Source organism: Henckelia pumila, chromosome 2 (assembly GCF_033568475.1).
Source record: "Henckelia pumila isolate YLH828 chromosome 2, ASM3356847v2, whole genome shotgun sequence".
NCBI classification, from domain to species: Eukaryota; Viridiplantae; Streptophyta; class Magnoliopsida; order Lamiales; family Gesneriaceae; genus Henckelia; species Henckelia pumila.
In genome coordinates, this window is record NC_133121.1 from 150,917,272 (window position 1) to 150,928,659 (window position 11,388).

General features: G+C 32.0%; 1 protein-coding gene across 1 annotated transcript; it reads left to right on the forward strand.

Moving 5' to 3' along the window:
• Positions 1 to 7,986: 7,986 nt before the first annotated feature.
• On the forward strand, positions 7,987 to 11,042 carry LOC140878352 (auxin-responsive protein IAA27-like). Its single transcript, XM_073281952.1, has 5 exons — positions 7,987 to 9,082; positions 9,487 to 9,713; positions 10,136 to 10,274; positions 10,634 to 10,695; positions 10,804 to 11,042. Exons 1-5 carry the CDS (start codon positions 8,547 to 8,549, stop codon positions 10,839 to 10,841), a joined length of 1,002 nt encoding a protein of 333 aa, XP_073138053.1. The 5' UTR covers positions 7,987 to 8,546; the 3' UTR covers positions 10,842 to 11,042.
• The last annotated feature ends 346 nt before the right edge of the window (positions 11,043 to 11,388 follow it).

Genomic DNA, 11,388 nt, shown 5'->3' on the forward strand with positions numbered 1-11,388 from the left:
AAGGATGCAGTCACATGTCTTCTATTACTTCGTCAATTAGTGAAATTACTGAAGTAAAAGACTTTCTTCTACTTCGTCAAATAGTGTCAAACATTTCTTTTACTTCGGTAATTTCATTAATTGATGAAGTACAAACATATCTTTTACTTCGATAATTTATAAAATTAACGAAGTAAAAGACTTTCTTTTACTTCGTTAATTAATGAAATTGTCGAAGTAAAAGATATATTTTTACTTCGGCATCGGCTCAATCCTGAACCGGTTTTGGCTCCATAAATCGACCAAAGACTTCGGTAATTTCAGGGCTACGACTTTGGTTAAAACGCGAAGTAAAACAGTACCATATTACTTCACGTGACACTACTTCGGTAATTAGATACCTACGACTTCAGTTAATAACCGAAGTCTTTCGCGACTTTTCTACTAGTGACTGTGGAGTAGATAAATCTTGGAGACCGAACTTTATTGGAGAATTAATAGTGGCGACTCAGTGAATATACTTTGTGATAAGTGGGTTCCGTCGCTGCGCTCCTGCTATCATGGCATTTGAGTTTAGGATGGTTCTCTTGTGAGTTCCTGGATTCATAATAATCAATGAAATGAGCAAATTATTCAAGGCACCTGCTTGCCGTATATAGCCCAATAAATACTCAATATTCCACTTTCAACTACTACTCTGAGTAATACAAGGTTCTGGAAGTATGACCCAAAAAGAAAATACTCGGTGAAGAGTGGCTACCGTATTGGAATAGGCCTCCACAATCCTCCTAAAAATCAGTCAGATGGGTCAATTTTGCAAGGCTAGTGGTGGTTAATTTATTTGGTCATTGTCTATCCCGCCGAAGATCCGTATTTTTCGGTGGTGAGTCTTTCATAACATTATTCTGACGAAAACTAACCTAAGTAGCATCATGTATCGGTTGTTGGAAGATGCCCTCTATGCCACAATCCTACAGACTCGACGTGTCACGCCCTGTTTTATTGCCCTCTAGTTCTCCATCTATGGAAGGATAATGTATTATGGTGTAGGATTAAGCAAATTCGGAGCCATGACACGCAAAGTTTTTGCATGTGGCTCATGACTCAATCAAATCGAGCTGCTCTGGAGGAATTTGTAGTCATGTATGGATAGTTTGGAATGATGTGCATGGCTCTGAGTCTCGTGAGGTGAAATGCCCGACCCAAGAAGCTGCTGTTTATGTTGAGGCCTATCGTCGGGCTGTGATGGAGGTTGCTAGCTCGTGTGCGGCTGGCTCGTGCACCTCGCGATCTACTTGGAAAGCGCCGCCTAAAGGTTATATTAGGCTTGATGTGGATGTTGGATTCCAAGAGAACACCAACTGATGCGATGTAGGGGGCGTATGCCGTAATCATAAAAGCCAAATACTGGTTGTATTTGGTCGAGTATTACTGATGCCAAATTCTGTTGTACTTGGGGAATTGCTAGCAATCAAAGAAGGACTTCGAGTAGCACTTGAAAGATGTTTCTGCCATATAATTGTATATTTTGATTCACTTCTGGGTTGTGCAAGCAGTTACAGAACCAGCAAGTGACTTGGGATATGTTGGTCTATGCGTGATGGAGATTATGGCTCTGTGCCCTGAGTTTGGTAGCATATCATTTTTAAATGTTAGGAGGTCGGCCAATGAAGTCTCCACACTTTAGCAAAATTTGTTTATTCCTCCCTCGTTTCTTTTTTATGGATGCTTGAGAGTTTTTCTTTTTGGCTGCATCAACTTGTTATGAAGGATTCTATTATTCATTATTAAATTTACATGTTTTCGTAAAAAAACAATTCACTAAATTAATTAAAAATGATTACTATTTTAATAGAATGGTATATATGTCGTATATATGATGTCCCTGTAGTGATATCGAGTTGGTAGAGTGGGGTAATTACATACACTACACTTGTAAAATATCGAAATTATTAAAAACTTCATATGAAAAAAGAATGATCTATTAACTTCCTGTATTTTTTTAATCTTGAGCACATTCTTCCTCATGTTTTCAAAATCTGAGCATACAACCCCTTTTTTGTATGTTTTTTCAGGGGTATTTGTGCTCAAAATTTCAAAACACAAAGAGTTAATAATAATAGAGGATTTTCAGCAACCTCATGATTTCACAGATGTACTATATGCAATTATCATTTGGTAGAGTAGTTGAACGTTTGATCAATTATTATAAGTTTGATTCTCTTGCTAATACTTTCTTGAGCGAGTTTATCATACAAGGTTTGCCCATTGTGATTTACTTAATTAGTGTGGTTCGTAGGCTACTTCATTATCTCAAAAGTTTATCCAGTGCGCATCGAATGATAGCGATCAACGGTGAATCCGTCGTCATATTAATTAAAAAAAATATTATAGAGATGATAAGAATGATATCTTTATTATCTAATAATAATGTTAAAATGGATCAAATATTTTATCCATGTTAGATTACAATTTTTGGATTTTCAAAAACCAAAAAAAAAATAAAAATTACAAAATATGTCAGGTGTGTTTTTCTTTTTGCTGAATTTTATCCTATATATTGACAGATTTTAGTTTTAGGCATGTATTTTTAAATTTTTGACAATTTATTACATTTCTGTGTAGCACAGAAGAGTTGATGTAGCCTGGACTGGTAACCCAAAGCCATATTAGTATCACGTCACACGCACTTTTTTTTTATCGACGCCATGTATATATATATAAAAAAATAAAATTAGAAAAATAAAAATTAAAAATAGTGGAATAATAGTACTGAAATGTAATAATATAGAAAACAAAAATAATATAAAAAACCAAAAGGACAGTTTCACCGAGAAAAGAAAAAGGATTAAATGTTCGCTGTTATATAAATAACTAAAATAGAAACCTACTGCCATAGTGTGTACATTTCTGATAAACTTTGATTTGTTGTACACACAATCAATCTTTGGTTCCTTCATGCACGCACCTTTCTCTCAATTTCTATGGGGTTTTGTTTTGGGTAGATTGATGTTCACTCCTTATATTCAAACAAAAATACATAATCAGCCCCTGTCAGAAAAAATAGTTTACATTCCTTGGGCGATATGATTTTTTTGGATGAAAGTCGGTACAAAACATTAAAACTATAGTACGAATACATATATTCGAGTATCAACTGAATGTATGATTTTTGAGTACATAAACATGCAAGAAAATATTAATATTAAAGACACATTTTTTTTCTTTGGATTGAAATCAGTACAAAACATTGAAAATACGGTATTAATATATGATATTTGAGAACCAAATGTGTTAGATCTAGTACAAATAAATATTTTTTTTACTAAGTAAATATTGTTATTAATAACATATTTGTTTTTTTTGGATGAAAATCGGTACAAAACATTGAAAAATATGATACTAATATATGATTTTTGAGTACCAAATATGTTAGATCTGATATAAATATATGATTTCTGAGTACTCAAACATATGTTTCAAGTGTTCATATTAATAAAAATGTTCAGATTTTATAATTAAATCTTATTTTTGGTGCCAGATCTAAACAAATTAGTGCTCGAATATCATGCATTCGTACCATATTTTTAATATTTTGTACGGAGTTTCATCCGAAAAAAATCATATGGACCCAAGGAATGTAAACAATTATTTTGTCTAAGATGGACTTATAATGTATTTGAGTTTGGACATATCACATATGAGCTGAAAATCATTTTACGGGTTTTGTTTTAGTCTGTTTTCTAGAAAACACGATTTTGGAAGAATATCCACTTTTTTCAATATCGCACCAACTTAAAGAGTATTTTCAAATTTATTTAGCTGTAAAAATAATTTTTATTGAAACTTTTTAATAAATAATCTCTGCTGGTGAAAATGGATAAATTTGTTAGGTCACTTTCCGGAAATTTGGTGGTCTAGCCTTGATTTCAAGACAACGACTGAGTTAAATTTATATCTACACAAGAATTCTAGAAATGGATACCGTGTCCATGAATTCAAGTTTTATCTTGCTCAAATAAAAAATCAAAATTCAACTATTATAAAAATATAAATTTTTTATGCACTCGGAATTATAACTGTATTTTTTTTAAAAAAAGAATTATAACTGTATTTGGATTGAGTGATTGACTGTAAATACTAAATATTATCGAAGAACTCGACTGCATGAATGCAAAATATATATACAGAAATTTCAAATATATATTTTTCTCCATGATTTTTTTTATTCACTCAATTATTTCTTTATAGTTGAAGAAATTTAAGGGGAGTGTTTTTACACTCCAAAAAATACTAATCACACTTCACTTTAATTTTTTATTATACATAATGACAATATTATTCTTTCTTATTTTTTTTTGAAAATTATTATTCTTTCTTATTGTTTAGTAAGTTTTCAAATCATTCTAAAATTTAAACACATACATAATATAAATTAAATTCCTTGTATAATTAATTAATAAACAAATAAATAAGCCATCAATTAATTTTAGAGAAAATCTTAAAACTAATCTTCAAAATAGAAAAAAATTTATATTGTAAACCGGTTACAAATATAATTTATCATCATACTGAATGAATTTGGATAATTTTTTTTTTATTTTTTTTACACTATAGCAATAATATTAAAATTTAAATGAATTATTAAATATTGATATAGTTATAAAATTTTTTATACATTTTAATTAGATTTGTTTATATATATTACTCGAGAATTACTTATAAAAGTAATAATATGATTTTTTAATAATAATATACTATATTCAAAAGGTAGAAAATAATATTTATTTTTATTTTTTTATAAATATGTCGTGAATTTGTAATATTAGTTTCAGTATAAATTATATAATATTGTGTAATCACTTGATTTGGAAACCAATAAAATTAAATAATTAAAATTATAATAATTAGAATAATTTATTTCTATGTAATAAAATTAAGTAAATATTTCAATAAATAAAAATAATTGAATACTTTTTTTTTGGAAAAAATAAAAATAAAAAATATCTTTCCGAAACTTCAATCTATTTTCTGCTCATGTTCAAATATATAATGAATTGAAATAAGATAATATATATTCTTAAAATTAATAATAGAGATAATCATGATATAATCGAATCAAATTATACAATTTAGGTAATAGTTAATATTAAATTTGATTTAACCAAAATTTTATAATATTTTGTAAAATTAAAGATAAAACATAAAATATATAAATATTTTTACGCAATGAATTGTTAAAATTTTATTGTTTGATTATATTTAGAATAAAAATATGAATGATTTAAACATAATAATTTTTATAATAAATGCAAAATTTATGTTTGAAAGGTCAAACAAGATTTAATATGTACTTAGAAAGTCATAACTAAGGGTAATTTTGTTAACTAGTACAATAAAAATAAAATTTGGAGTGTGAATAACATTTTTTACAGTGTAAATAACACTACCCAAAATTTAATTGTACCATTCTCATCATGTATAAAACGCATGGCTGCCTAGGACCTCCCTTGGCAGGGGTCTCAAATTTTTTTTTTTTTTTACATTTTTTAAGTATTATTTTTTATAATTAAAATATTATGTGAGTGTGTTTATTTTGTTTAAAATTCAAAATCGTAGTCAATTTTTTGTACTTTTTTTCATCATTTCTTTAGTAAAAAAATATTTCTTTCTATTTAAACAAAAATCTCTTTTTTCGTTAAATTGATCCACTCAGACGAGTTATGTTATTCAAATTGGGTCAATCATCTTTCGTTTATTTATTGCATGATATTTATTTTTGTTTATTTTTGTACTGCAGTTGATTTTTTTAATTGATTTAATTTTTTGATCTCGATATACTAAAAATCTTGTAATTTGCTTATTCGACAATGAGAATGATTTTTACTTAATTAGATTATAATTATTTCTTGTTTATGTTACTATTTAAATTATAATATATATTTTTTGTCAGATTTTTTGTGACAAAAATATATTATTTATGATTCTTTAATTTGGAGTTTTTTATTCTATTTTATTATGCATTAATTCATCTTTGATTCATGAGATTTGAGTATTCATCGAGTTCTTTTTTAGTTTTAGTTTTATTTTTATATTTCGATTCAATTGTTGTTTAAGTTATTATTTTTAGTTACAAAATTTGAAATTTTGATTTTTAGATGATGAAGTGATTGTATCGATATTTAATTAAAAAATATTATATAGTCTTCTCCCCTGAATATTTGCCTAGGGCCTCTAATATTCTTGAGACGGCTCTGATAAAACGTCATCACTCGAGCCAATTATCATGGTTATTGGCCAACAAGTTACATACAACAACTATATTTTAAGAAGAGATAATGAATAATTTGGTTATTTGAGTACTGCTAGTAATTGAGTCAAACATTAGATGATAGAAGAGCTTGCTCGACGTTAGGGTCGCCTGAACCGATTAGTCGATTCCTAGGGCCACCTAAGTTTGCCTAGTCGCCAATGACGCCCAGGATGGCCAACTAGCACTTTAGTCTTTACCAGTGCAATTGGCCGGCGCCTAATGCCTAGGAAGAGTTTTGGAACATTGGTTTTAGTCATATAATTTTGATTTTTGTTAGGATTTATTCATATTTCTCTAGATGACTGACATGGTGTCGAAGAATATCCTCAATTTTTCTGTTCGATGTTATGTCACTATTTTTTAGTATCATATCATCATTTTTCGGTGTCGCGTCAACGCGACGGTAGAATAAAGATTGTCATATAATGGAACCCGATTATCTTTACATGATATTGTCTACTTTGGGCATAAACTCTCATGGTTTTATTTTGGACTTCACCCAAAATGTCTCATACCAACGTAGATATCATTTCATATATTAACCATGATATTTCTATTGATCTTTCAATGTGGGACTTTGGTTACATTCCCAACAATCCTCTCCTCAAACAAAGTTCCACCATTTTCCCATGGTCCGGACCTTCCCTCAAACTTACTTGTCCTCCAATCGAGGTCACTCATTTTCACTGCGTTGGGGCACATGTCTTACATGAAATACCAGGAGAATTATCCATCTCGAGAGCTTATCATAGATTTTACCGAGAGCCCTCACATCATTCGTTTAAGTATTATGAGGATTCCTCCCTCATGGCTCGATCTAGACCATAACTCTGATTCACAACGTTGGGACACACGCCTTACATGAAATACTGGGAGCATCATCCACTTCGAGAGGTTAACACGAATTTTACCGAGAGCTCTCACCTCATTCGTTTAAGTATCTTGAGGATTCCTCCAACATGATAGGATCTAGACCATGGCAGAGACGACACCATTTGTCATACAATAAAATCCAGTTATCTTTACAATTGTATGATATTGTTTACTTTGGGCATACACCCACATGATTTTGTTTTTGGCTTCACTCAAAAGCGTCGTACCAATGTAGATATTATTCTATATATAACAATGATATTTTTTTTTGATCTTCCAATATAAGACTTTGATTACATTTCCAACAGAGCTAAAAAAAACAATAAAACACAAATTTATAATTATAATATTAAAACAAAATTTTGATAAGTTAGAAAACCAAAATAGCAAACACGATGACAACCACGAATACTGAATTACCTATTTTCACTTTTAACAAAGTTACAATTATAGTAATTTCCACTAACCATTTCAGTGAACCGAGTGAAAAGAAGTATTGTCTGGACTCTGAAGTCTGAAGTCCATGTAATATTTTACGTTATTTATTCCAAAATCCGTCGAGGGCCTTGAGAAAAAATTCTTGATGGTCTGTAATAGAAGCATGTAAATTGTAATTTCACCCATAAAAAAGTCACAATTAAATCCAATTTTTTTTTTTAAATAAAGGTAAATCCCAAGAAATAAAGAAAACCCAGAAAAATAAAGGAATCTATGCACTTGAAATGAAAATGACGGATGATTCGGGTTGTAAAATAAATGACAGGAATGTTTGTTGTTGCATGTTGAAATCTGAGCAAAAATATGGCTGCAGAGAAATTTCATTTTCTTTTCTTCAATTCTTTGTTTCATCTTTTGGGTTTTTACTGTCTTGAGTCATCGCTATATTCCCCTCCTTCCGCTGCCCTTTTCTCCCTTCTTTCCCTATCGTTCAGTCCGTGCAGCTCAGAGCTTGTACATCAATGTGTCGTTCTTTTGTCGTATATTTTTAAGTGATTTTAGTGTAACTTTAATCATAAAAATAGTCAATTGTTTTGAATTGATAGCAGAAACTGGAATGATGGATGATGCAATTAAATAATTCTTGCCTTTATGGAGCTACTTTTGTTATTTATTTTGTTCAATGTAATTATAATTCAAATATAGAATGATTATGCTAAAGGATGAATATATCATTGTGCGGTAGACAAAATGCAAAAGTGTTCAGAAAGGCCAAAGAAGTTTCTTTTTCGGCATCAACAAATACGAGTGTGAGGTCTTTTTGTTAGCCCAACCTCAAGAAACTCTCTCCAGGATGCTCTCTTTCTCGTTCGCATAACATTTTCTCTTGTAAAGTTCTCATCTTTTCAAGAATTTGGTGATCTTCCATTTCAGTTAAAATTTCATGTCAACACCTCAAGAACATGATTACATAGGCTTGTCTGAGCCTCCACCATTCGAGAAGACCTCTGATAAGCTCTCGTCTTCTTGTTCTTCCTCCGACGTTTCCGCTGAAAATCAGGGAAAAAGTGGGGTTTTAAACCTGAAAGAAACGGAGCTGAGGCTTGGCTTGCCGGGCTCAAAGTCTCCTGAAAGAAAGTCTGTAAATGGAGTTTCTCTTTTTTGGACAGATTTGAAGGACGAGGGTAGTAATGGGTTTCCCCAGAACCATTTGAAAGGCTTTGTTTCGGGTGCAAAGAGGGGTTTTTCGGATGCTATCTTTGGTTGTGAGAAATGGGGTTTGTGTGTCAATGGTGTGTCTGAGGTTGATTTTGGGAAAAATGTTGTTTTGTTTTCTCCAAGAGGAACGAGTGGTGGTTCCAAGCATGGCAATAATTTGCAGTCTTGTTTGAATTCTGTGAAGGAGATTGGGAGTAAATCTCCCGTGAAGCCTGTTGAGGAGAAGAAGAATGAAAATGGTGCCACTGCCCCTGCTTCAAAGTGAGTTTTTAAATCGGGAATTGAGAAATCTTCAATTTTTTTTGTTTGAATGATAATGACATGCTAGTAATGTATTATCTTTACACCTGGTTTCTTTAACAATGTACAAATTTTTGTGTGGATAACATATTAGCTCCTTACTCTGTTCAAGGCCTGAGAAAACATTGTTTTTGAGTGTGTCTTAGGAACAAATTCGACTTGAAGTCATGTTTTTGCCACATTTTTATGTTGAAACAGTAGAAATCTTGTGTATCTTGAGAGAGGGACACTATTAGTTGACAAATAATGGTATTCTGTGGTTCATCTTGTTCGAAGTTTCAATGAGGATGATATTTTGGTACTCCATAATGGTCTTATCTGTTTTCTTGAAAAGTTCATCATATTAAAGTTTTGATGTTCAATAGGGCACAAATAGTTGGATGGCCACCAATTCGATCATTTCGAAAGAACACACTTGCCACTAATTCATCGAAAAATGGTGATGTTGTGGGGAAATCAGGAGCAGGCTGCCTTTATGTTAAGGTCAGTATGGATGGAGCTCCATATTTGAGGAAAATTGATCTCAAAATTTACGGTGGCTATGAAGAAGTGTCTTCTGCTCTTGAGAAGATGTTTACTTGTTTTACAATAGGTACTCTCTCTCTCCCCCCCTCAGTATCATATACCTGACCTATGACACCATGCAAGCCGGACTCTAAAGAATGAGTTCCAGTAACAATTATTTGTCATCCATCGTCGTGTTAGGAAAACAATAAACACGAGTTGCTAGGAGAGTCGGTTGCATAATCTTGTAAAACCCTTCACACTTCTCTTGTGATCAAATGTGGGACAAGATATAATGGTGGTTACTTTTGAATTACGTAGGTTTAGGTCTTATATGACATATAACATATTTGGTGTACATCATCGAGCATACGACGTGTTTGCAAGCATGTGTGACTGTGTGATTAGATCTTTCTGTCAGCTCAGATAATTTTTTGACAACTTGTTTTTCAAATGTGCATTTTATCTGAATCTGCTGTTTTTCCGCCTTTTGGCACGATCTGTAAATAGGGCAATATGGTGGAGGACTTTCTGGACGAGAGGGTCTTACTGAGAGTTGCTTGAAGGATCTTCTCCATGGCTCTGAATACGTGCTTACGTACGAAGATAAAGACGGTGACTGGATGCTCGTGGGTGATGTTCCATGGGAGTGAGTTGCAATTTTTTTCCTTGGAATTTGTTGCATTATTTAGGTTAGCTAGCATCAATATCCCAAAGCCGGGTTTGTGGAAAATAAAATATGGTCTCAGCAAGACATACTTTGCATAGCTGCTGCTGTAGTCGTCTCTAAACTTCTTTCCCATTTGATTTCACATCTAATACTAAATTAACTAGATGCATGCCGAGTCCCAAGTGTCCACATGCCTTGTAATAGAACAATATTAACATAATTGTTGGATCTGCAATCTTCTGAAGAAAATTTTGCAACTTTTTGTACACAAATCTACTTATGGTGCTAAATTAATAGTTCTTCATCTTTAAAATGTTATTTGTTGGTGGTGGATTCAGGATGTTCACAGATTCATGCAAGAGATTAAGGATCATGAAAAGCTCGGATGCAATTGGACTCGGTATGGCTCAGACTCATCCTTATTAGTTATGCGTTTTAAGTATGTACAAAAGCATGATGAAATTTGAATGTCAAATGACAAACACGCTGATTATTATCTTGGTTGCAGCTCCAAGGACGATGCAGAAGTGCAAGAGCCAAAACTAGAGCAGAGTGTGACAAAAATATATGGGATTGTCTGAAATCCATAAGGATTTTATTTTCCCTTTTTTTTTTTGGTGTTCAAATTTAGCATATGTGCAGTTCTCCTCTAAGTAATGTTTTCCAGTAATATGTTCGAATATGTATTTTCACGAGTGACAATGTAAACTAGAAGCTGGCAATATGGTTCTGTTTCTATTTCTGTTTCGGTTTCGTTTTCATCAATTCCCAGATTTCTATCTACTTTCTAAATTCAGTGGCAATTTGTACTTGTTGCAATCCCAGAACTTAAACGAAGATTAAGTTGATTGAACATTTAGAGATTTTTCCTTCAAAATGGTTGTTTTTCTAATTCGAACCCTCCTCTTGTGAACTAACACCACCACGCGTCGTAACACGTCAGCGGAATTAAATATTCGGGATGCACACAATTTCAGTATAACCAAAGTAATTTTGCTTGGTTATTCTGGTAAAGTGGTTAGTAACTTATAAGTTAGGTCCGATTATTACAAATTCATGAAGTTTTTGGTCAGGCAGATTGTTTCGGCAGTAA

Excerpts from the sequence above, each read along its gene's own strand:
- LOC140878352 (XM_073281952.1), top strand. The coding sequence starts at position 8,547 with ATGTCAACACCTCAAGAACATGATTACATAGGCTTGTCTGAGCCTCCA. Across the intron at positions 9,083-9,486 it reads GCCACTGCCCCTGCTTCAAA|GGCACAAATAGTTGGATGGC; the intron begins GTGAGTTTTTAA and ends GATGTTCAATAG. Across the intron at positions 9,714-10,135 it reads GTTTACTTGTTTTACAATAG|GGCAATATGGTGGAGGACTT; the intron begins GTACTCTCTCTC and ends ATCTGTAAATAG.